We start from the raw sequence: 27,906 nt of genomic DNA on the forward strand, positions 1-27,906 counted from the left end.
TAACCATCTGACACAGACAGACAAGCACAGGGTTTAGGATTCACACTGGTCAATGGGCATTTCCTAACCATCTGACACAGACAGACAAGCACAGGGTTTAGGATTCACACTTGTCAATGGGCATTTCCTAACCATCTGACACAGACAAGCACAGGGTTTAGGATTCACACTGGTCAATGGGCATTTCCTAACCATCTGACACAGACAAGCACAGGGTTTAGGATTCACACTGGTCAATGGGCATCTCCTAACCATCTGAGACAGACAGACAAGCACAGGGGTTTAGGATTCACACTGGTCAATGGGCATCTCCTAACCATCTGAGACAGACAGACAAGCACAGGGGTTTAGGATTCACACTGGTCAATGGGCATCTCCTAACCATCTGACACAGACAGACAAGCACAGGGGTTTAGGATTCACACTGGTCAATGGGCATTTCCTAACCATCTGACACAGACAGACAAGCACAGGGTTTAGGATTCACACTGGTCAATGGGCATCTCCTAACCATCTGACACAGACAGACAAGCACAGGGTTTAGGATTCACACTGGTCAATGGGCATTTCCTAACCATCTGACACAGACAGACAAGCACAGGGTTTAGGATTCACACTGGTCAATGGGCATCTCCTAACCATCTGAGACAGACAGACAAGCACAGGGTTTAGGATTCACACTGGTCAATGGGCATCTCCTAACCATCTGAGACAGACAGACAAGCACAGGGTTTAGGATTCACACTGGTCAATGGGCATCTCCTAACCATCTGACACAGACAAGCACAGGGTTTAGGATTCACACTTGTCAATGGGCATCTCCTAACCATCTGACACAGACAGACAAGCACAGGGTTTAGGATTCACACTGGTCAATGGGCATCTCCTAACCATCTGACACAGACAGACAAGCACAGGGTTTAGGATTCACACTGGTCAATGGGCATCTCCTAACCATCTGACACAGACAGACAAGCACAGGGTTTAGGATTCACACTGGTCAATGGGCATCTCCTAACCATCTGACACAGACAAGCACAGGGTTTAGGATTCACACTGGTCAATGGGCATCTCCTAACCATCTGAGACAGACAGACAAGCACAGGGTTTAGGATTCACACTGGTCAATGGGCATCTCCTAACCATCTGACACAGACAGACAAGCACAGGGGTTTAGGATTCACACTGGTCAATGGGCATCTCCTAACCATCTGACACAGACAGACAAGCACAGGGTTTAGGATTCACACTGGTCAATGGGCATTTCCTAACCATCTGACACAGACAAGCACAGGGTTTAGGATTCACACTGGTCAATGGGCATTTCCTAACCATCTGAGACAGACAGACAAGCACAGGGTTTAGGATTCACACTGGTCAATGGGCATCTCCTAACCATCTGACACAGACAGACAAGCACAGGGTTTAGGATTCACACTGGTCAATGGGCATTTCCTAACCATCTGAGACAGACAGACAAGCACAGGGTTTAGGATTCACACTGGTCAATGGGCATTTCCTAACCATCTGACACAGACAGACAAGCACAGGGTTTAGGATTCACACTGGTCAATGGGCATCTCCTAACCATCTGAGACAGACAGACAAGCACAGGGTTTAGGATTCACACTGGTCAATGGGCATCTCCTAACCATCTGACACAGACAGACAAGCACAGGGTTTAGGATTCACACTGGTCAATGGGCATCTCCTAACCATCTGACACAGACAAGCACAGGGTTTAGGATTCACACTGGTCAATGGGCATTTCCTAACCATCTGAGACAGACAGACAAGCACAGGGTTTAGGATTCACACTTGTCAATGGGCATTGACCAGCGTTAAGGAACACTGGTTTAAGACATTCAATATTGGGTTAAATGCAGAAGACACATTTCAGTTGAATGTATTCAGTTGTACAAATGACTAGGTATCCCCCCCCCCCTTCTGTCTAATATATGTTTTGTGCGTGCAGCAAACTGTGAGTACCATTTTTGCCTAACTTTATGAGCTAGGACACCTGTCCATGTCAAATACTGTATAAAAGCATTTGGTTAGCATTCTCTATGGGATTTTAAATGTACTTGTTAGCATTGCTAACCTTTCGGATAACAGAAGCTCAGTGGGGTTTGAAAATTGTGCCCATTTTGTTCATTGCCGGTATTACCGAATATCCCGGTATTACCGAATATCCCGGTATTACCGAATATCCCGGTTTTATCGAATATCCCGGGTATTACCGAATATCCCGGTATTACCGAATATCCCGGTATTATTACCGAATATCCCGGTTTTACCGAATATCCCGGTTTTACCGAATATCCCGGTATTATCGAATATCCCGGTATTACCGAATATCCCGGTTTTACCGAATATCCCGGTATTACCGAATATCCCGGTATTATCGAATATCCCGGTATTACCGAATATCCTGGTATTACCGAATATCCCGGTTTTATCGAATATCCCGGTATTATTGAATATCCCGGTTTTATCGAATATCCCGGTATTACTGAATATCCCGGTATTACTGAATATCCCGGTATTACCGAATATCCCGGTATTACCGAATATCCCGGTATGGCACAAGGTCGGCTTGAGGGTATGACAATCCGAATACCGCCCAAGCTTAATGTAATATCTCAATAACCAACCATGAATACCGCCCAAGCTTAATGTAATATCTCAATAACCAACCATGAATACCGCCCAAGCTTAATGTAATATCTCAACAACCAACCATGAATACCGCCCAAGCTTAATGTAACATCTCAATAACCAACCATGAATACCGCCCAAGCTTAATGTAATATCTCAACAACCAACCATGAATACCGCCCAAGCTTAATGTAATATCTCAATAACCAACCATGAATACCGCCCAAGCTTAATGTAATATCTCAACAACCAACCATGAATACCGCCCAAGCTTAATGTAATATCTCAATAACCAACCATGAATACCGCCCAAGCTTAATGTAATATCTCAATAACCAACCATGAATACCGCCCAAGCTTAATGTAACATCTCAATAACCAACCATGAATACCGCCCAAGCTTAATGTAATATCTCAATAACCAACCATGAATACCGCCCAAGCTTAATGTAACATCTCAATAACCAACCATGAATACCGCCCAAGCTTAATGTAATATCTCAATAACCAACCATGAATACCGCCCAAGCTTAATGTAATATCTCAATAACCAACCATGAATACCGCCCAAGCTTAATGTAATATCTCAATAACCAACCATGAATACCGCCCAAGCTTAATGTAACATCTCAATAACCAACCATGAATACCGCCCAAGCTTAATGTAACATCTCAATAACCAACCATGAATACCGCCCAAGCTTAATGTAATATCTCAATAACCAACCATGAATACCGCCCAAGCTTAATGTAATATCTCAACAACCAACCATGAATACCGCCCAAGCTTAATGTAATATCTCAACAACCAACCATGAATACCGCCCAAGCTTAATGTAATATCTCAATAACCAACCATGAATACCGCCCAAGCTTAATGTAACATCTCAACAACCAACCATGAATACCGCCCAAGCTTAATGTAATATCTCAATAACCAACCATGAATACCGCCCAAGCTTAATGTAATATCTCAATAACCAACCATGAATACCGCCCAAGCTTAATGTAATATCTCAATAACCAACCATGAATACCGCCCAAGCTTAATGTAATATCTCAATAACCAACCATGAATACCGCCCAAGCTTAATGTAACATCTCAATAACCAACCATGAATACCGCCCAAGCTTAATGTAACATCTCAATAACCAACCATGAATACCGCCCAAGCTTAATGTAATATCTCAATAACCAACCATGAATACCGCCCAAGCTTAATGTAATATCTCAACAACCAACCATGAATACCGCCCAAGCTTAATGTAACATCTCAATAACCAACCATGAATACCGCCCAAGCTTAATGTAACATCTCAATAACCAACCATGAATACCGCCCAAGCTTAATGTAATATCTCAATAACCAACCATGAATACCGCCCAAGCTTAATGTAATATCTCAACAACCAACCATGAATACCGCCCAAGCTTAATGTAACATCTCAATAACCAACTATGATTGGAGGACAGAAGATGGGAAGCACAGAGTAACCTTTACTTTTTAATCCATGAAAGTCACTCTTCACGCTCCAATGGATTTTCACTCTGTCTCTTCTTTAAGGTCTCCTCTCAGAACTAGGCTACACTAGCTAACTTCTCCAGAGACGTAATACTGAGGGGAATCAGCTTTCCTTATAAACAAACCAGTGGTTGTCAAACTCCTCTGGGCCCCCCACACGAGCCCTTCCATATATTTTAACTCATTCAGAGCTATCCCACCTGATTCAACTAATCATCAACTAATCGTCAAGTCCTTGATTAGATCAGGTGACCTAATTCAAGGACAAAACAAAAATTGTGAAAAGTCTGGAGGTTCACCCGAGAAGAGCTTTGAGAACCACTGGCTTTAAAAAAATAAAAAGACAAACAGGAAATGACACACAAACACACCTTTGGAGACCTGTGGTCTCTTACCGTCTGTGCGTCGGCGAAGCTGGGTGCCAACTTGGGCTGCAGGATCTTCTCCTGTGTTCCCTCCACCAGCTGGTGGGAGCTGTTACTGCCCCAGACGTACACCTCACACGTCTCTGACAGCATGGGAGCCTCGCCGCTCTGGAGGCTGTCTGGGCTGGCACAGGTACGGGAGTAGTCTGACGCCATCCTGCACACCTGGGAGGAAATAGTGCTTAACTTGAGAAGGCTACCTACCTACATGTAAACCTTCGTAACCCATACATATCGCATTCATAAGCAGTATAAAAGCTTTTCAGAAGACAATTTATGTTTTTTTTTTTTTTACGTAAATTGACCTGTAAAAAAATTGTATTTGAGTTGATATTTTACCTCTTCGAACAGACAGAGAGCTGCTTCATACAAAGAGCACAGCCCGTCTGATGTCCGAGTCGGTTCCCTCCACTGACTCCTGTCTGCTGACGAGCCCTGGTCGAGAGTCAGGGGACATCAGATACACAGTCAGCCACAGAGACATATAGGGAGACATCACAGATACACAGTCAGCCACAGAGACATGTAGGGAGACATCACAGATACACAGTCAGCCACAGAGACATATAGGGAGACATGTTACACGGCATATGGAGAAACGCGACCGTACAGAATGACTCGTAACATAATCAATCAAGAGGCAATGAGAATAAGGAGAAGCTGGAGAAGAAGCAGGAGGAATACATTGCCATCTGGTAATACAAATAGCACAATAGACCTAGAGAACACAATGGAAGTACGCAACAAATCATGAACAATGAAGTGTGTCTAGGGAGTGTTTTTCCGAGCCACCGTGCTTCTACACCTGCATTGCTTGCTGTTTGGGGGTTTTAGGCTGGGTTTCTGTACAGCACTTTGTGACATCAGCTGATGTACGAAGGGCTTTATGAATAGATTTGATTGGTTGTTTATAGGACTCTTACCAGGGAACGTCTCATCTGCATGAGGATGTTCATGAAGCAGTCGTATCCAATCAGCCCTTCCTGGTTCAGCAGACACGCCTTCATCTTCTCTTTCTCCATGTTGCTGACCACGGCGGACGCCACCAGGGCCATCTCCACCCACTCCAGAAGGTACCTCAGGGACCCCCTCTGGGCAGCCAGGCCCAGCAACAGCTCCGACGCCAGCCTCCGACCCAAGACGTCCGCCCCGGAGTTTGGCATGGTCACTCCCTTGAGGAAAGCGGTGACCTGGGTCAGGCAGTCCAGACCCATAGGGGGGATCTTACTCTCGTTGGCCAGGGAGAGGGGCGGCAGGGACGAGACCACGTCCATGGCCGTGTGGATGACGTCGTTACAGAGGTTGAGTCCTCCGGGGCCCGGCGGCGGCATCAACCAGCTCTGCCGGAGCAGAGCGAACAGCAGACTGAGGCCCGTTCGGACCCCCATCTCGATTAGAGCATCGGTGCTGGACCGCGGCCGCTCGCTGACAGAGTGCAGGTCGGACGATCCGGAGTTGTTGTCGGGCGAGTGCTGCTGCTGCTTGACTTTGCCCTTGTCGTGGTACTTGTTGGACAGAGCGAAGAAGATCCTCTGGAGGACCAGCAGGCGTTTGCGCAGAGCGGAGGCGAAGGGAGAGTCGGAACACACCATCTTGGCCAACGCCATCTGGCTGCTGAGGAGTGCGTCTAGGTAGTGTTCCTGTTCATCGCTGGACAGGGACTCACGCTCAAAGTCTGGCAGCTGGGGTCCCTTCAGACACAACACCTGAGGACACAGCATTGATATTAGGCCTATGTAGTGTGTGTGTGGTGATGAAGTGTTAGCTATGTGATGTTTTCACTGTGGGCCTCGTTAAACCTTTTATTCTGATCCCAGATCTGTTTGTGCACAGGACCAAACAGATGTTGGTCATGACAGAGACTGACAAGGAGTTGGTATGATAGTATAAACAAACTGGCACTCAGGATTAGCGATGACATTTAGAGCTCGTGACGCAAAACTACATTTCTGCGCAATGCAGACAATAAAGTATTGGCTGTGTCGCGATATGGCCTCTACACAGAGAAGCCGAGTTCCATTTGGTACACACAGACATTAACTCAATCTCATTCTGCTCTCACCTGCTGCGGTAGGACGACCACCTCTTTGTTGGTGAGCAGCTTGGAGTAGAGCACGGACACGCCCTCCCGCGTGGAGATGGACTCGCTGTCGTCCGTGATCCACGAGCCGTTCAGGTGCTCCAGCCATTTGAGCTTCACTGGAGGAATCATCAGGGCCATGATGTCACTCTGCTGCCATTAGTCCTGGGAGGACAAGGGGACAGATATTAACGAGGCCTAACCATTAAGAAAGGGAAACAATCATAGGAACAACAAGCTATGACATAACCAGACAGACAGAGGAGAGACATGTTAACATCAACCAGACAGACAAAGGAGAGATATATTAACAACAACCAGACAGACAGAGGAGAGACATGTTAACAATCAACCAGACAGACAGATATACAGTGCATTCGGAAAGTATTCAGACCCCTTGACTTTTTCCACATTTTGTTACGTTTACAGCCTCATTCTAAAATGAATTAAATAAAAAACACGTCCTCAATCTACACACATAATGACAAAAAAGTATTCAGACCCTTTGCTATGAGTCTTGAAATTGAGCTCAGGTGCATCCTGTTTCCATTGATCATCCTTGAGATGTTTCTACAACTTGATTGGAGTCCACCTGTGGTAAATTCAATTGATTGGACATGATTTGGAATGTCTATATGAGGTCCCACAGTTGACAGTGCATGTCAGAGCAAAAACCAAGACATGAGGTCAAAGGAATTGTCCGTAGAGCTCCGAGACAGGATTGTGTCGTGGCACAGATCTAGGGAAGGGTACCAAAAAATGGCTACAGCATTGAAGGTCCCCTAGAACACAGTGGCCTCCTTCATTCTTAAATAGAAGAAGTTAGGAACCACCAAGATTCTTCCTAGAGCTGTCCGCCCGGCCAAACTGAGCAATCGGAGGAGAAGGGCCTCGGTCAGGGGGTTGACCAAGAACCTGATGGTCACTGACAGAGCTCCAGAGTTCCAAGATTAAACACTTTGGGCTGAATGCCAAGCGTCACGTCTGGAGGAAACCTGGCACCATCACTACGGTGAAGCATGGTGGTGGCAGCATCATGCTGTGGGGAAGGTTTTTCAGCGGCAGGGACTGTGAGACTAGTCATGATGGACAGTCTTACTGTTGTGGCTGCTTTGCGTGATGTATTGTTGTCTCTACCTTCTTGCCCGTTGTGCTGTTGTCTCTGCCCAACAATGTTTGTACCCTGTTTTGTGCTGCTACCATGTTGTGTTGCTACCATGTTGTGCTGCTGCCATGTTGTGCTGCTACCATGTTGTTGTCATGTTGTGTTGCTACCATGTTGTTGTCATGTTGTGTTGCTACCATGTTGTTGTCATGTTGTGTTGCTACCATGTTGTTGTCATGTTGTGTTGCTAACATGCTGTGTTGTCATGTTGTGTTGCTACCATGTTGTTGTCATGTTGTGTTGCTACCATGTTGTTGTCATGTTGTGTTGCTACCATGTTGTCATGTTGTGTTGCTACCATGTTGTTGTCATGTTGTGTTGCTAACATGATGTTGTCATGTTGTGTTGCTAACATGCTGTTGTCATGTTGTGTTGCTACCATATTGTTGTCATGTTGTGTTGCTAAAATGCTGTGTTGACATGTGTTGCTGCCATGCTATGTGGTTGTCTTAGGTCTCTCTTTATGTAGTGTTGTGTCTCTCTTGTCCTGATGTGTGTTTTGTCCTATATTTTTATTTATTTTATTTTTAATCACCCATCCCCGCAGGAGGCCTTTTACCTTTTGGTAGGCCGATTTGTTCTTAACTGACTTGTCTAGTTAAATAAAAAGGTTAAATATTTTTAGGAAAACCTAAAAACCTGCTCCAGAGCGCTCAGGACCTCAGACAGGGCCAAAGGTTCACCTTCTAACAGGACAACGACCCTAAGCACACAGCCAAGACCTCGCAGGAGTGGCTTCAGGACAAGTCTCTGAATGTCCTGGAGTGGCCCTGCCAGAGTCCGGACTTGAACCAGATCGAACATCTCTGGAGAGACCTGAAAATAGCTGTGCAGCAATGCTCCCCATCCAACCTGACAGAGCTTGAGAGGATCTGCAGAGAAGAATGGGATAAACTCCCAAAATACAGGTGTGCCAAGCTTGTGGCGTCATACCCAAGAGAAAGGTGCTTCAACACTGAGTAAAGTACTGAGTAAAGGGTCTGAATACTTATGTAAATGTAATATTTCAGTTATTTTTTTGTAAACTTTTCAACCCCTTTTTCTCCACAATATCGTGTTATCCAATCGCTAGTACAACTCCCGTACGGACTCCAAAGAGGCGAAGGTTGAGAGCCATGCGTCCTCCAAAACATGACATATAGACATCAACCAGACAGATAGACAGAGGAGAGATATTAGACCGTCAGGACAGGAGATGGGGCTTTGTTACAGCTGACAGATAGAAGATATCAGACCGTCAGGACAGGAGACGGGGCTTTGTTACAGCTGACAGATAGAAGATATCAGACCGTCAGGACAGGAGACGGGGCTTTGTCACAGCTGACAGAAGATATTAGAGAGGGAGATATTAACCATTGAGACAGGGGTGGGAAACAATCATTGAGACCATTTGATATGGTGGCTGTGAGAAGAAGAAGGACCACAACAGAAAATAACAAGCATGTCGTCTGGTGCCAATAGTCCAGTAAGGACAGGATGGGTGACTACCAGGATGGGTGACTACCAGGATGGGTGACTACCAGGATGGGTGACTACCAGGATGGGTGACTACCAGGATGGATGACTACCAGGATGGGTGACTACCAGGATGGGTGACTACCAGGATGGGTGACTACCAGGATGGATGACTACCAGGATGGATGACTACCAGGATGGGTGACTACCAGGATGGATGACTACCATCGAGGATGAGACGACACTGTTTGGTTGCCCTGAGAGGAACAATTCAATTCACAACAGGAAATTAAACAAGCCACTGAAACTAGTGTGTCAATTAAGCAACTATCTTACAGTGATCACATCCGTGCAGGACAATGTGATCACAGCAAACTGTTGATCACACTGACCACATTCTGCTTCTGGAACTACGCTATAGACCTAACATGTAACACGTCCTCGGAACTCCAACATGTCTGTCCTCGGAACTCCAACATGTCCTCGGAACTCCAACATGTCCTCGGAACTCCAACATGTCCTTGGAACTCCAACATGTCTGTCCTCGGAACTCCAACATGTCTGTCCTCGGAACTCCAACATGTCTGTCCTCGGAACTCCAACATGTCCTCGGAACTCCAACATCTCTGTCCTCGGAACTCCAACGTGTCTGTCCTCGGAACTCCAACGTGTCTGTCCTCGGAACTCCAACGTGTCTGTCCTCGGAACTCCAACATGTCCTCGGAACTCCAACGTGTCTGTCCTCGGAACTCCAACGTGTCTGTCCTCGGAACTCCAACGTGTCTGTCCTCGGAACTCCAACATGTCCTCGGAACTCCAACGTGTCTGTCCTCGGAACTCCAACGTGTCTGTCCTCGGAACTCCAACGTGTCTGTCCTCGGAACTCCAACATGTCTGTCCTCGGAACTCCAACATGTCCTCGGAACTCCAACGTGTCTGTCCTCGGAACTCCAACGTGTCTGTCCTCGGAACTCCAACGTGTCTGTCCTCGGAACTCCAACATGTCTGTCCTCGGAACTCCAACGTGTCTGTCCTCGGAACTCCAACGTGTCTGTCCTCGGAACTCCAACATGTCTGTCCTCGGAACTCCAACATGTCCTCGGAACTCCAACATGTCCTCGGAACTCCAACATGTCTGTCCTCGGAACTCCAACATGTCCTCGGAACTCCAACATGTCCTCGGAACTCCAACATGTCCTTGGAACTCCAACATGTCTGTCCTCGGAACTCCAACATGTCTGTCCTCGGAACTCCAACATGTCTGTCCTCGGAACTCCAACATGTCCTCGGAACTCCAACATCTCTGTCCTCGGAACTCCAACGTGTCTGTCCTCGGAACTCCAACGTGTCTGTCCTCGGAACTCCAACGTGTCTGTCCTCGGAACTCCAACGTGTCTGTCCTCGGAACTCCAACGTGTCTGTCCTCGGAACTCCAACGTGTCTGTCCTCGGAACTCCAACATGTCTGTCCTCGGAACTCCAACATGTCTGTCCTCGGAACTCCAACATGTCTGTCCTCGGAACTCCAACATGTCCTCGGAACTCCAACGTGTCTGTCCTCGGAACTCCAACATGTCTGTCCTCGGAACTCCAACATGTCTGTCCTCGGGACTCCAACATGTCTGTCCTCGGAACTCCAACATGTCCGTCCTCGGAACTCCAACATGTCCGTCCTCGGAACTCCAACATGTCCGTCCTCGGAACTCCAACATGTCCGTCCTCGGAACTCCAACGTGTCCTCACAACTCCAACGTGTCCTCACAACTCCGACATGTCCTCACAACTCCGACATGTCCTCGGAACTCCAACATGTCCTTGGAACTCCAACATGTCTGTCCTCGGAACTCCAACATGTCTGTCCTCGGAACTCCAACATGTCTGTCCTCGGAACTCCAACATGTCTGTCCTCGGAACTCCAACATGTCCTCGGAACTCCAACATCTCTGTCCTCGGAACTCCAACATGTCCTCGGAACTCCAACGTGTCTGTCCTCGGAACTCCAACGTGTCTGTCCTCGGAACTCCAACGTGTCTGTCCTCGGAACTCCAACGTGTCTGTCCTCGGAACTCCAACGTGTCTGTCCTCGGAACTCCAACATGTCCTCGGAACTCCAACGTGTCTGTCCTCGGAACTCCAACGTGTCTGTCCTCGGAACTCCAACGTGTCTGTCCTCGGAACTCCAACGTGTCTGTCCTCGGAACTCCAACGTGTCTGTCCTCGGAACTCCAACGTGTCTGTCCTCGGAACTCCAACGTGTCTGTCCTCGGAACTCCAACATGTCTGTCCTCGGAACTCCAACATGTCTGTCCTCGGAACTCCAACATGTCTATCCTCGGAACTCCAACATGTCCTCGGAACTCCAACGTGTCTGTCCTCGGAACTCCAACATGTCTGTCCTCGGAACTCCAACATGTCTGTCCTCGGGACTCCAACATGTCTGTCCTCGGAACTCCAACATGTCTGTCCTCGGAACTCCAACATGTCCGTCCTCGGAACTCCAACATGTCCGTCCTCGGAACTCCAACATGTCCGTCCTCGGAACTCCAACATGTCCGTCCTCGGAACTCCAACGTGTCCTCACAACTCCAACGTGTCCTCACAACTCCGACGTGTCCTCACAACTCCGACATGTCCTCACAACTCCGACATGTCCTCACAACTCCGACGTGTCCTCGGAACTCCGACGTGTCCTCGGAACTCCAACGTGTCCTCGGAACTCCAACGTGTCCTCGGAACTCCAACGTGTCCTCGGAACTCCAACGTGTCCTCACAACTCCAACAAGTCCTCACAACTCCAACATGTCCTCACAACTCCAACATGTCCTCACAACTCCAACATGTCTGTCCTCGGACCTCCAACATGTCCGTCCTCGGAACTCCAACATGTCTGTCCTCGGAACTCCAACATGTCTGTCCTCGGAACTCCAACATGTCCTCACAACTCCAACATGTCCTCACAACTCCAACGTGTCCTCACAACTCCAACGTGTCCTCACAACTCCAACGTGTCCTCACAACTCCAACGTGTCCTCACAACTCCAACGTGTCCTCACAACTCCGACGTGTCCTCGGAACTCCAACATGTCCTCACAACTCCAACGTGTCCTCGGAACTCCAACATGTCCTCACAACTCCAACATGTCCTCGGAACTCCAACATGTCCTCACAACTCCAACATGTCCTCACAACTCCAACATGTCCTCGGAACTCCAACATGTCCTCACAACTCCAACTAGACCCATTGATATGATGTATGACTTGTAAAACAGTTAGCTAGCCTAACACTGCGCTCCAATTACTACAGATGGCAATCCCCAATACTCCTCGGGGGAAGATTTACCAACATGCTGTCGACCTAATCCATGGAGCCAATGTAATGACCTAATTTTGCTGGAAGTAACCGTGTCATCGCATATTCCCCAACGACCTAGGTGTAAACGTTTCAGATCATTCCAATTACACAGGATAACAGTAGTAAACATAGACCTACATGTGCTTCTGCCACAGATACTCTCAGTTCTCGCATGATAGGCTTATTTACACCAGCGGACCAATCAGCCAGTACACATCAGCACAGCAGTCATAGCCTGCATGAACTATCGCAGGGAAGCAACACGCGTCGGGGAAGCGACACGCATCGGGGAAGCGACACACGTCGGGGAAGCAACATGGAGAGAAACATGCGGAAGGCCTAGACAACAAAATGAGGCTGTAATATTTCAACAGCACTTACTATTGGATTATGAACCTGTTTTATCTGGAGGGGGGGGAATAGGTCACCTGATACCGAGTGTAGAAGAAGAAAGGTTTTCGCCTTCCCTTCTGGCTTGTCTATTACGTCTCGGCTATTCCCTCACCCCCCCCCCTCTTCACTCATACCAGCAGGCCTAGTTGTTAGCTACCTTTCGTCATTATACACTATGCAATACAAATAACTGAATGTTAGTAGTACCATAGGTTAAACATGCATTCGACAACCATGAAATCTTGCAACAACAGCTGTAAACATTGATTTCACTGTCCACAGCTATGGTGATGCTTAATGCCTAACGGTCTGGAAGTGGCCATGGCACTACACAGTGACAATGCATTTCCTACGTGCGTTTTATAGAAGGATTCCTCTCTCTCTCTTGTTGCACAATCATTTTTGTATGACGGGCGGCAGGTAGCCTCTCGTGGTTAAGAACGTTTGGGCCAGTAACCCAAAGGTAGCTGGTTCAAAACCATAAGCTGACTAGTTGAACAATCTGTCAATGTTCCCTTGAGCAAGACACTTAACCCTAATTGCTCCCGTAAATCACTCTGGATAAGTTCATCTGCTAAATTACTCAAATTCTGATATATATATATTTTTTTAATGTACAGCTTTCACCATGCTATATTGAGCTCAAGAAGAAGGGCACCTGCATTATCGACAATCTCATTAGCAGGCGGGCTATGTCTGCCTGCTGCATTACTGAACATACAAGATTGACATAAAGTGAATTGCTTTGACAGCTGTCTGTCATATTATAAATCGTACTGTGTAATCAGTAGGTGCCCAGTGACAGCCTCAGGTGAGTAAGGCCAGCAAGGTGGAATACTGTAAATGGTCATAGTAAGCAATACAGTGTTGATATACTGTAAACTCAGCTAGCTACTTCAGCTAACTAGCTAGCTACTAAATACTTGCCTATGATAGATAAACAGTAAGGTAGGCAAATCAGCTGGCTAGCTAGCTTCACTAATTGCACAAACTAGCTAGCTAGTAGCTAACGTTAGCGGGCTAACTAACACATTCCACATCTCTAACCTACCTAGCTTTAACAGACTATGCACAAAAACAACATAAATGCTATGTGTTATTGGTAAACTAGCTTGACTAATATATTCACCAGACACGGAATATGTTAGACTGACATGACACAGCTGGATAGTAAGGTAAGCTAACAGACTAGCTACTGTAGCTACCATCGCATGGAACTAGCTACAATTCAACTAGTCTACTAGGCCTGTGTTGTTAGCTACATAGGCCATAATCAAAATAATTCACTCACTAGCATGCTGGCTAAGTTTATTACAGCGTTGTTACACACTAACAGTTAGCTAACTACTGTTATGTTGTAAACTGGAGCTGAAGCACAACATAAAGCTAATGCTAGCAGGCTACCGATGCTAACCAACAGAATCCACTTTGCTGTTAGCTAGCTAGGTAGCTAGATAGCTGAAAGCAACTCATACAGATGTAGGTACATGGCAAACACAGGCTACGGCTAGCTAATTGGCCATCAAAGATACAGATAAGCAAGACCGGCACTGTTTTTTGCAATAGTAAAATGAATAGTAGGAAAAGTATTGACATTGCATTGAAGCTAAACACATAGAAAGGCCAAGCTAGCTAGCCTAGCTGGGTACTGTAGCTTACCATCAACTGTCAAAAAGGGGCCTCTTCACTGTGGCACGTCAATACACTTCATTGCAATAACAAAAGGTTTCTGCAACCGCAGAACGTATAGGTTTGTGTATCCCCGTAAGTGTATTTGTGGGTTTTTGATAAGGTGTCGTTAGTTACAACAACAACAACAAAAGGCTGCCAGTCAGAAGTTCCTTTCTTCCCACCTTCTCGTTTCTGGCTGCAACTTCCACTGCATTGGGATCCAGATGAGAGGTTCACTCCCAACCCTTTTCCTTCAGCCCCAGACCTGGGCTGCAGTGACGCGTCTGTCTGTCGTGTTGTGTTGAACTCCTACAGTCAGTTAGCTATAGGCTTAGCTTCTGACTGACCGCAGGCATGAAAACAAATGAACATGCATTCATTTCAATATGGAACGGTCAATTCCAATGGTTAACAGAAATTATTTTTGTCTATAATGTAAAAAAAAATAAAAATAAATGTTTATTTTTTTTAAGGAGTGGGGAAGTACCAGTCCTTTCGTCATTTTTTTTGGCAGATGTATTGAAGAGATAGTAAAGTGTTGGAAGTCTAAGATAGGGGAGGGGGAGTCTAAGGGCAGGGGATCGGATTCGAACCCATGCCGACTCTTGTTGTGCAAGAATTTCAATATTGAATGATCAATTCCAGTGGTTATATAAATTATTTTTGCAACGTCATCATAGTTAATTATTCTGCAAATGCCTTTGGGCCTAAATTTGACACAGGGCTTGTGGTTCCAGTTCGTGCATGTTCGCCCCTATGCACAATACAGTAATACCGTCACAATGATGAATGAAGCATGTAACAGCAGTCAACTATAACTGTTTTAATGGCCACTTGTATTATACAGTTATTACATTATTATAGTTATTACATTGTATAAGTATTACCTTATTACATTATAGTAATTATTATATTATATAGTTATTACATGATATAGTTATTACATTATTATAGTTATTACATTGTATAGTTATTACACCTTATTATATTACATTATAGTAATTATCATATTATATAGTTATTACATTATTATAGTTATTAAATTATTATATTTGTTACATTATAGAGTTATTACATTATTGGCTATTACATTCTATGGTTATTACATTATTATAGTTATTACATGATTATAGTTATTGCATTATAGTTATTACATTAGTTATTACATTATTATAGTTATTAAAGTACTATATTTATTACATGATATAGTTATTACATTATTAGTGATTGCATTATATAGTTATTACATTATTGTAGTTATTAAATTATTATATTTATTTAATTTTATAGTTATTACATTATTATAGTTTTTACAGTATAGAGTTAATACATTATTATAGTTATTACATGATTAGTTATTACATTAAGGTTATTACATTATTATATTACATTATTATAGTTTACATTATAGAGTTATTACATTATTATAGTTTTTACATTATTCTAGTGTTTACATTATTCTAGTTATTACAGAGACATACATACAAGGGACCCACACGTTTTGGATTATTAAAAGAGTGAGAGATTGGATAAAATGTCTTGATTCATGTTATGTGGCCACTGGCCCTGCTATATCTCTGAATCCTCAACTAATATTAAATAGAGTGGAGACTAGTGTTAATTACCGAGTGGCCTAGCAGCCAGAGGAAACAGTGTTGTGGTTATCTGGGCTGAGCAGAAACAGTACAGAGGGGCCCTAGGTCATATCTCTACTGGAGAGCTGCTCTGGAGCTCAGACTCTGGCTGCTACTCTACACAGAGAGATATAGAGAGAGAAATTCTCAATCATAAGGCATCAAAGCCAAAATAACTGCATATTAGTGTAGAAACCTACCAAAAAATAATTTGACAACAACAAGTTAAAATGTATTTTAGACAACTTCCTGGACAAAATGTTTCACTGTAATAGTGAAGGTGTAAACGTGGCAGTAGAAAACCTAAACAGTATATTTGACCTCTCAGCTTCCCTATCAAATCTATATATTTTTTAAAGTAAGCAGACAACCTAATAAAATTAACAACAATGACAAATGGTTTGACGAAGAATGCAAAAACCTAATAAAGAAATTGAGAAACCTATCCAACCAAAAACACAGAGACCCATAAAACCTGAGCCTACACCTTCACTATGGTGAATCACTAAAACAATACAAAATTACAATACGGAAAAATAAAGAACATCATGAATGTTATTACTGGTGACTGGGTCTCTGTATGTGATGTTATTACTGGTGACTGGGTCTCTGTATGTGATGTTATTACTGGTGACTGGGTCTCTGTATGTGATGTTATTACTGGTGACTGGGGTCTCTGTATGTGATGTTATTACTGGGTCTCTGTATGTGATGTTATTACTGGTGACTGGGTCTCTGTATGTGATGTTATTACTGGGTCTCTGTATGTGATGTTATTACTGGTGACTGGGTCTCTGTATGTGATGTTATTACTGGGTCTCTGTATGTGATGTTATTACTGGTGACTGGGTCTCTGTATGTGATGTTATTACTGGTGACTGGGTCTCTGTATGTGATGTTATTACTGGTGACTGGGGTCTCTGTATGTGATGTTATTACTGGTGACTGGGTCTCTGTATGTGATGTTATTACTGGTGACTGGGGTCTCTGTATGTGATGTTATTACTGGTGACTGGGGTCTCTGTATGTGATGTTATTACTGGTGACTGGGTCTCTGTATGTGATGTTATTACTGGTGACTGGGGTCTCTGTATGTGATGTTATTACTGGGTCTCTGTATGTGATGTTATTACTGGTGACTGGGTCTCTGTATGTGATGTTATTACTGGTGACTGGGGTCTCTGTATGTGATGTTATTACTGGTGACTGGGTCTCTGTATGTGATGTTATTACTGGTGACTGGGGTCTCTGTATGTGATGTTATTACTGGTGACTGGGTCTCTGTATGTGATGTTATTACTGGTGACTGGGTCTCTGTATGTGATGTTATTACTGGTGACTGGGGTCTCTGTATGTGATGTTATTACTGGTGACTGGGTCTCTGTATGTGATGTTATTACTGGTGACTGGGTCTCTGTATGTGATGTTATTACTGGTGACTGGGTCTCTGTATGTGATGTTATTACTGGTGACTGGGTCTCTGTATGTGATGTTATTACTGGTGACTGGGTCTCTGTATGTGATGTTATTACTGGTGACTGGGGTCTCTGTATGTGATGTTATTACTGGGTCTCTGTATGTGATGTTATTACTGGTGACTGGGTCTCTGTATGTGATGTTATTACTGGTGACTGGGGTCTCTGTATGTGATGTTATTACTGGTGACTGGGTCTCTGTATGTGATGTTATTACTGGTGACTGGGGTCTCTGTATGTGATGTTATTACTGGTGACTGGGTCTCTGTATGTGATGTTATTACTGGTGACTGGGTCTCTGTATGTGATGTTATTACTGGTGACTGGGTCTCTGTATGTGATGTTATTACTGGTGACTGGGTCTCTGTATGTGATGTTATTACTGGTGACTGGGTCTCTGTATGTGATGTTATTACTGGTGACTGGGGTCTCTGTATGTGATGTTATTACTGGTGACTGGGTCTCTGTATGTGATGTTATTACTGGTGACTGGGTCTCTGTATGTGATGTTATTACTGGTGACTGGGGTCTCTGTATGTGATGTTATTACTGGTGACTGGGTCTCTGTATGTGATGTTATTACTGGTGACTGGGTCTCTGTATGTGATGTTATTACTGGTGACTGGGGTCTCTGTATGTGATGTTATTACTGGTGACTGGGTCTCTGTATGTGATGTTATTACTGGTGACTGGGTCTCTGTATGTGATGTTATTACTGGTGACTGGGGTCTCTGTATGTGATGTTACTACTGGTGACTGGGTCTCTGTATGTGATGTTATTACTGGTGACTGGGTCTCTGTATGTGATGTTATTACTGGTGACTGGGGTCTCTGTATGTGATGTTATTACTGGTGACTGGGGTCTCTGTATGTGATGTTATTACTGGTGACTGGGGTCTCTGTATGTGATGTTATTACTGGTGACTGGGTCTCTGTATGTGATGTTATTACTGGTGACTGGGTCTCTGTATGTGATGTTATTACTGGTGACTGGGGTCTCTGTATGTGATGTTATTACTGGTGACTGGGTCTCTGTATGTGATGTTATTACTGGTGACTGGGTCTCTGTATGTGATGTTATTACTGGTGACTGGGGTCTCTGTATGTGATGTTATTACTGGTGACTGGGTCTCTGTATGTGATGTTATTACTGGTGACTGGGTCTCTGTATGTGATGTTATTACTGGTGACTGGGGTCTCTGTATGTGATGTTATTACTGGTGACTGGGTCTCTGTATGTGATGTTATTACTGGTGACTGGGTCTCTGTATGTGATGTTATTACTGGTGACTGGGTCTCTGTATGTGATGTTATTACTGGGTCTCTGTATGTGATGTTATTACTGGTGACTGGGGTCTCTGTATGTGATGTTATTACTGGTGACTGGGTCTCTGTATGTGATGTTATTACTGGTGACTGGGGTCTCTGTATGTGATGTTATTACTGGTGACTGGGTCTCTGTATGTGATGTTATTACTGGTGACTGGGGTCTCTGTATGTGATGTTATTACTGGTGACTGGGTCTCTGTATGTGATGTTATTACTGGGTCTCTGTATGTGATGTTATTACTGGTGACTGGGGTCTCTGTATGTGATGTTATTACTGGTGACTGGGTCTCTGTATGTGATGTTATTACTGGGTCTCTGTATGTGATGTTATTACTGGTGACTGGGTCTCTGTATGTGATGTTATTACTGGTGACTGGGGTCTCTGTATGTGATGTTATTACTGGTGACTGGGTCTCTGTATGTGATGTTATTACTGGTGACTGGGTCTCTGTATGTGATGTTATTACTGGTGACTGGGTCTCTGTATGTGATGTTATTACTGGGTCTCTGTATGTGATGTTATTACTGGTGACTGGGGTCTCTGTATGTGATGTTATTACTGGTGACTGGGTCTCTGTATGTGATGTTATTACTGGTGACTGGGGTCTCTGTATGTGATGTTATTACTGGTGACTGGGTCTCTGTATGTGATGTTATTACTGGTGACTGGGGTCTCTGTATGTGATGTTATTACTGGTGACTGGGGTCTCTGTGTGTGATGTTATTACTGGTGACTGGGGTCTCTGTATGTGATGTTATTACTGGTGACTGGGTCTCTGTATGTGATGTTATTACTGGTGACTGGGTCTCTGTATGTGATGTTATTACTGGTGACTGGGGTCTCTGTATGTGATGTTATTACTGGTGACTGGGGTCTCTGTGTGTGATGTTATTACTGGTGACTGGGGTCTCTGTATGTGATGTTATTACTGGTGACTGGGTCTCTGTATGTGATGTTATTACTGGTGACTGGGTCTCTGTATGTGATGTTATTACTGGTGACTGGGGTCTCTGTATGTGATGTTATTACTGGTGACTGGGGTCTCTGTATGTGATGTTATTACTGGTGACTGGGTCTCTGTATGTGATGTTATTACTGGTGACTGGGGTCTCTGTATGTGATGTTATTACTGGTGACTGGGTCTCTGTATGTGATGTTATTACTGGTGACTGGGTCTCTGTATGTGATGTTACTACTGGTGACTGGGTCTCTGTATGTGATGTTATTACTGGTGACTGGGGTCTCTGTATGTGATGTTATTACTGGTGACTGGGTCTCTGTATGTGATGTTATTACTGGTGACTGGGTCTCTGTATGTGATGTTATTACTGGTGACTGGGTCTCTGTGTGTGATGTTATTACTGGTGACTGGGTCTCTGTATGTGATGTTATTACTGGTGACTGGGGTCTCTGTATGTGATGTTATTACTGGTGACTGGGTCTCTGTATGTGATGTTATTACTGGTGACTGGGGTCTCTGTATGTGATGTTATTACTGGTGACTGGGGTCTCTGTGTGTGATGTTATTACTGGTGACTGGGTCTCTGTATGTGATGTTATTACTGGTGACTGGGTCTCTGTATGTGATGTTATTACTGGTGACTGGGTCTCTGTATGTGATGTTATTACTGGTGACTGGGTCTCTGTATGTGATGTTATTACTGGTGACTGGGGTCTGTGTATGTGATGTTATTACTGGTGACTGGGTCTCTGTGTGTGATGTTATTACTGGTGACTGGGGTCTCTGTATGTGATGTTATTACTGGTGACTGGGTCTCTGTATGTGATGTTATTACTGGTGACTGGGGTCTCTGTATGTGATGTTATTACTGGTGACTGGGTCTCTGTATGTGATGTTATTACTGGTGACTGGGGTCTCTGTATGTGATGTTATTACTGGTGACTGGGGTCTCTGTATGTGATGTTATTACTGGTGACTGGGTCTCTGTATGTGATGTTATTACTGGTGACTGGGTCTCTGTATGTGATGTTACTACTGGTGACTGGGTCTCTGTATGTGATGTTATTACTGGTGACTGGGGTCTCTGTATGTGATGTTATTACTGGGTCTCTGTATGTGATGTTATTACTGGTGACTGGGTCTCTGTATGTGATGTTATTACTGGTGACTGGGTCTCTGAATGTGATGTTATTACTGGTGACTGGGTCTCTGTATGTGATGTTATTACTGGTGACTGGGTCTCTGTGTGTGATGTTATTACTGGTGACTGGGTCTCTGTGTGTGATGTTATTACTGGTGACTGGGTCTCTGTATGTGATGTTATTACTGGTGACTGGGGTCTCTGTATGTGATGTTATTACTGGTGACTGGGTCTCTGTATGTGATGTTATTACTGGTGACTGGGTCTCTGTATGTGATGTTATTACTGGTGACTGGGTCTCTGTATGTGATGTTATAACTGGTGACTGGGTCTCTGTATGTGATGTTATTACTGGTGACTGGGGTCTCTGTATGTGATGTTATTACTGGTGACTGGGTCTCTGTGTGTGATGTTATTACTGGTGACTGGGTCTCTGTATGTGATGTTATAACTGGTGACTGGGTCTCTGTATGTGATGTTATTACTGGTGACTGGGGTCTCTGTATGTGATGTTATTACTGGTGACTGGGGTCTCTGTATGTGATGTTATTACTGGTGACTGGGGTCTCTGTATGTGATGTTATTACTGGTGACTGGGGTCTCTGTATGTGATGTTATTACTGGTGACTGGGTCTCTGTATGTGATGTTATTACTGGTGACTGGGGTCTCTGTATGTGATGTTATTACTGGTGACTGGGTCTCTGTATGTGATGTTATTACTGGTGACTGGGTCTCTGTATGTGATGTTATTACTGGTGACTGGGTCTCTGTATGTGATGTTATTACTGGTGACTGGGTCTCTGTGTGTGATGTTATTACTGGTGACTGGGTCTCTGTATGTGATGTTATTACTGGTGACTGGGGTCTCTGTATGTGATGTTATTACTGGTGACTGGGTCTCTGTATGTGATGTTATTACTGGTGACTGGGTCTCTGTATGTGATGTTATTACTGGTGACTGGGTCTCTGTATGTGATGTTATTACTGGTGACTGGGGTCTCTGTATGTGATGTTATTACTGGTGACTGGGTCTCTGTATGTGATGTTATAACTGGTGACTGGGTCTCTGTATGTGATGTTATTACTGGTGACTGGGTCTCTGTATGTGATGTTATTACTGGTGACTGGGTCTCTGTATGTGATGTTATTACTGGTGACTGGGTCTCTGTATGTGATGTTATTACTGGTGACTGGGGTCTCTGTATGTGATGTTATTACTGGTGACTGGGTCTCTGTATGTGATGTTATTACTGGTGACTGGGTCTCTGTATGTGATGTTATAACTGGTGACTGGGGTCTCTGTATGTGATGTTATTACTGGTGACTGGGTCTCTGTATGTGATGTTATTACTGGTGACTGGGTCTCTGTATGTGATGTTATTACTGGTGACTGGGTCTCTGTATGTGATGTTATTACTGGTGACTGGGTCTCTGTATGTGATGTTATTACTGGTGACTGGGTCTCTGTATGTGATGTTATTACTGGTGACTGGGGTCTCTGTATGTGATGTTATTACTGGTGACTGGGTCTCTGTATGTGATGTTATTACTGGTGACTGGGTCTCTGTATGTGATGTTATTACTGGTGACTGGGTCTCTGTATGTGATGTTATTACTGGTGACTGGGGTCTCTGTATGTGATGTTATTACTGGGTCTCTGTGTGTGATGTTATTACTGGTGACTGGGTCTCTGTATGTGATGTTATTACTGGTGACTGGGTCTCTGTATGTGATGTTATTACTGGTGACTGGGTCTCTGTATGTGATGTTATTACTGGTGACTGGGTCTCTGTATGTGATGTTATTACTGGTGACTGGGGTCTCTGTATGTGATGTTATTACTGGGTCTCTGTGTGTGATGTTATTACTGGTGACTGGGTCTCTGTATGTGATGTTATTACTGGTGACTGGGTCTCTGTATGTGATGTTATTACTGGTGACTGGGTCTCTGTATGTGATGTTATAACTGGTGACTGGGGTCTCTGTATGTGATGTTATTACTGGTGACTGGGGTCTCTGTATGTGATGTTATTACTGGGTCTCTGTATGTGATGTTATTACTGGTGACTGGGTCTCTGTATGTGATGTTATTACTGGTGACTGGGTCTCTGTATGTGATGTTATTACTGGTGACTGGGTCTCTGTATGTGATGTTATTACTGGTGACTGGGTCTCTGTATGTGATGTTATTACTGGTGACTGGGGTCTCTGTATGTGATGTTATTACTGGTGACTGGGTCTCTGTATGTGATGTTATTACTGGTGACTGGGGTCTCTGTATGTGATGTTATTACTGGTGACTGGGGTCTCTGTATGTGATGTTATTACTGGTGACTGGGTCTCTGTATGTGATGTTATTACTGGTGACTGGGTCTCTGTGTGTGATGTTATTACTGGTGACTGGGTCTCTGTGTGTGATGTTATTACTGGTGACTGGGGTCTCTGTATGTGATGTTATTACTGGTGACTGGGTCTCTGTATGTGATGTTATTACTGGTGACTGGGTCTCTGTATGTGATGTTATTACTGGTGACTGGGTCTCTGTATGTGATGTTATTACTGGTGACTGGGGTCTCTGTATGTGATGTTATTACTGGTGACTGGGTCTCTGTATGTGATGTTATTACTGGGTCTCTGTATGTGATGTTATTACTGGTGACTGGGTCTCTGTGTGTGATGTTATTACTGGTGACTGGGTCTCTGTATGTGATGTTATTACTGGTGACTGGGTCTCTGTATGTGATGTTATTACTGGTGACTGGGTCTCTGTATGTGATGTTATTACTGGTGACTGGGTCTCTGTATGTGATGTTATTACTGGTGACTGGGGTCTCTGTATGTGATGTTATTACTGGTGACTGGGTCTCTGTATGTGATGTTATTACTGGTGACTGGGGTCTCTGTATGTGATGTTACTACTGGTGACTGGGTCTCTGTATGTGATGTTATTACTGGTGACTGGGTCTCTGTATGTGATGTTATTACTGGTGACTGGGTCTCTGTATGTGATGTTATTACTGGGTCTCTGTATGTGATGTTATTACTGGTGACTGGGTCTCTGTGTGTGATGTTATTACTGGTGACTGGGTCTCTGTATGTGATGTTATTACTGGTGACTGGGTCTCTGTATGTGATGTTATTACTGGTGACTGGGTCTCTGTATGTGATGTTATTACTGGTGACTGGGTCTCTGTATGTGATGTTATTACTGGGTCTCTGTATGTGATGTTATTACTGGTGACTGGGTCTCTGTGTGTGATGTTATTACTGGTGACTGGGTCTCTGTATGTGATGTTATTACTGGTGACTGGGTCTCTGTATGTGATGTTATTACTGGTGACTGGGTCTCTGTATGTGATGTTATTACTGGTGACTGGGTCTCTGTATGTGATGTTATTACTGGTGACTGGGGTCTCTGTATGTGATGTTATTACTGGTGACTGGGTCTCTGTATGTGATGTTATTACTGGTGACTGGGGTCTCTGTATGTGATGTTATTACTGGTGACTGGGTCTCTGTATGTGATGTTATTACTGGTGACTGGGTCTCTGTATGTGATGTTATTACTGGTGACTGGGTCTCTGTATGTGATGTTATTACTGGTGACTGGGTCTCTGTATGTGATGTTATTACTGGTGACTGGGGTCTCTGTATGTGATGTTATTACTGGTGACTGGGTCTCTGTATGTGATGTTATTACTGGTGACTGGGTCTCTGTATGTGATGTTATTACTGGTGACTGGGTCTCTGTATGTGATGTTATTACTGGTGACTGGGTCTCTGTATGTGATGTTATTACTGGTGACTGGGTCTCTGTATGGGATGTTATTACTGGTGACTGGGTCTCTGTATGTGATGTTATTACTGGTGACTGGGTCTCTGTATGTGATGTTATTACTGGTGACTGGGTCTCTGTATGTGATGTTATTACTGGGTCTCTGTATGTGATGTTATTACTGGTGACTCGGTCTCTGTGTGTGATGTTATTACTGGTGACTGGGTCTCTGTATGTGATGTTATTACTGGTGACTGGGTCTCTGTATGTGATGTTATTACTGGTGACTGGGTCTCTGTATGTGATGTTATTACTGGTGACTGGGTCTCTGTATGTGATGTTATTACTGGTGACTGGGTCTCTGTGTGTGATGTTATTACTGGTGACTGGGTCTCTGTATGTGATGTTATTACTGGTGACTGGGTCTCTGTATGTGATGTTATTACTGGGTCTCTGTATGTGATGTTATTACTGGTGACTGGGTCTCTGTATGTGATGTTATTACTGGTGACTGGGTCTCTGTATGTGATGTTATTACTGGTGACTGGGTCTCTGTATGTGATGTTATTACTGGTGACTGGGGTCTCTGTATGTGATGTTATTACTGGTGACTGGGGTCTCTGTATGTGATGTTATTACTGGGTCTCTGTATGTGATGTTATTACTGGTGACTGGGTCTCTGTATGTGATGTTATTACTGGTGACTGGGTCTCTGTATGTGATGTTATTACTGGTGACTGGGGTCTCTGTATGTGATGTTATTACTGGTGACTGGGTCTCTGTATGTGATGTTATTCTCTGTATGTGATGTTATTACTGGTGACTGGGTCTCTGTATGTGATGTTATTACTGGTGACTGGGGTCTCTGTATGTGATGTTATTACTGGTGACTGGGTCTCTGTATGTGATGTTATTACTGGTGACTGGGTCTCTGTATGTGATGTTATTACTGGTGACTGGGTCTCTGTATGTGATGTTATTACTGGTATGTTACTGGTGACTGGGTCTCTGTATGGGATGTTATTACTGGTGACTGGGTCTCTGTATGTGATGTTATTACTGGTGACTGGGGTCTCTGTATGTGATGTTATTACTGGTGACTGGGTCTCTGTATGTGATGTTATTACTGGTGACTGGGTCTCTGTATGTGATGTTATTACTGGTGACTGGGTCTCTGTATGTGATGTTATTACTGGTGACTGGGTCTCTGTATGTGATGTTATTACTGGTGACTGGGTCTCTGTATGTGATGTTATTACTGGTGACTGGGGTCTCTGTATGTGATGTTATTACTGGTGACTGGGGTCTCTGTATGTGATGTTATTACTGGGTCTCTGTATGTGATGTTATTACTGGTGACTGGGTCTCTGTATGTGATGTTATTACTGGTGACTGGGTCTCTGTATGTGATGTTATTACTGGTGACTGGGGTCTCTGTATGTGATGTTATTACTGGTGACTGGGTCTCTGTATGTGATGTTATTCTCTGTATGTGATGTTATTACTGGTGACTGGGTCTCTGTATGTGATGTTATTACTGGTGACTGGGGTCTCTGTATGTGATGTTATTACTGGTGACTGGGTCTCTGTATGTGATGTTATTACTGGTGACTGGGTCTCTGTATGTGATGTTATTACTGGTGACTGGGTCTCTGTATGTGATGTTATTACTGGTATGTTACTGGTGACTGGGTCTCTGTATGGGATGTTATTACTGGTGACTGGGTCTCTGTATGTGATGTTATTACTGGTGACTGGGGTCTCTGTATGTGATGTTATTACTGGTGACTGGGTCTCTGTATGTGATGTTATTACTGGTGACTGGGTCTCTGTATGTGATGTTATTACTGGTGACTGGGTCTCTGTATGTGATGTTATTACTGGTATGTTACTGGTGACTGGGTCTCTGTATGTGATGTTATTACTGGTATTTTACTGGTGACTGGGTCTCTGTATGTGATGTTATTACTGGTGACTGGGTCTCTGTGTGTGATGTTATTACTGGTGACTGGGTCTCTGTATGTGATGTTATTACTGGTGACTGGGTCTCTGTATGTGATGTTATTACTGGTGACTGGGTCTCTGTATGTGATGTTATTACTGGTGACTGGGTCTCTGTATGTGATGTTATTACTGGTGACTGGGTCTCTGTATGTGATGTTATTACTGGTGACTGGGTCTCTGTATGTGATGTTATTACTGGTGACTGGGTCTCTGTATGTGATGTTATTACTGGTGACTGGGTCTCTGTATGTGATGTTATTACTGGTGACTGGGTCTCTGTATGTGATGTTATTACTGGGTCTCTGTATGTGATGTTATTACTGGTTACTGGGTCTCTGTATGTGATGTTATTACTGGTGACTGGGTCTCTGTATGTGATGTTATTACTGGTGACTCGGTCTCTGTGTGTGATGTTATTACTGGTGACTGGGTCTCTGTATGTGATGTTATTACTGGTGACTGGGTCTCTGTATGTGATGTTATTACTGGTGACTGGGTCTCTGTATGTGATGTTATTACTGGTGACTGGGTCTCTGTATGTGATGTTATTACTGGTGACTGGGTCTCTGTATGTGATGTTATTACTGGTGACTGGGTCTCTGCATGTGATGTTATTACTGGTGACTGGGTCTCTGTATGTGATGTTATTGCTGGTATGTTACTGGTGACTGGGTCTCTGTATGTGATGTTATTACTGGTGACTGGGTCTCTGTATGTGATGTTATTACTGGGTCTCTGTATGTGATGTTATTACTGGTGACTGGGTCTCTGTATGTGATGTTATTACTGGTGACTGGGTCTCTGTGTGTGATGTTATTACTGGTATGTTACTGGTGACTGGGTCTCTGTATGTGATGTTATTAC

At 44.1% G+C, this 27,906-nt stretch overlaps 1 protein-coding gene across 1 annotated transcript in view; it reads right to left on the reverse strand.

Moving 5' to 3' along the window:
• The window catches only part of LOC110527031 (probable E3 ubiquitin-protein ligase HERC1), a 241,573-nt gene extending 226,453 nt beyond the window's left edge, over positions 1-15,120 (reverse strand). Inside the window, exons 1-5 of the mRNA XM_036964527.1 lie at positions 14,710-15,120; positions 6,669-6,851; positions 5,530-6,312; positions 4,946-5,041; positions 4,577-4,771 (exon numbers count right to left, since the gene is read on the reverse strand). Of these exons, the coding sequence (XP_036820422.1) occupies positions 4,577-4,771; positions 4,946-5,041; positions 5,530-6,312; positions 6,669-6,827 (1,233 nt within the window). The 5' untranslated portion in view covers positions 6,828-6,851; positions 14,710-15,120. The remainder of the gene's footprint in view (positions 1-4,576; positions 4,772-4,945; positions 5,042-5,529; positions 6,313-6,668; positions 6,852-14,709) is intronic.
• Positions 15,121-27,906: the final 12,786 nt, after the last annotated feature.

This window comes from Oncorhynchus mykiss, chromosome 26 (assembly GCF_013265735.2).
Source record: "Oncorhynchus mykiss isolate Arlee chromosome 26, USDA_OmykA_1.1, whole genome shotgun sequence".
Lineage (NCBI taxonomy): Eukaryota > Metazoa > Chordata > Actinopteri > Salmoniformes > Salmonidae > Oncorhynchus > Oncorhynchus mykiss.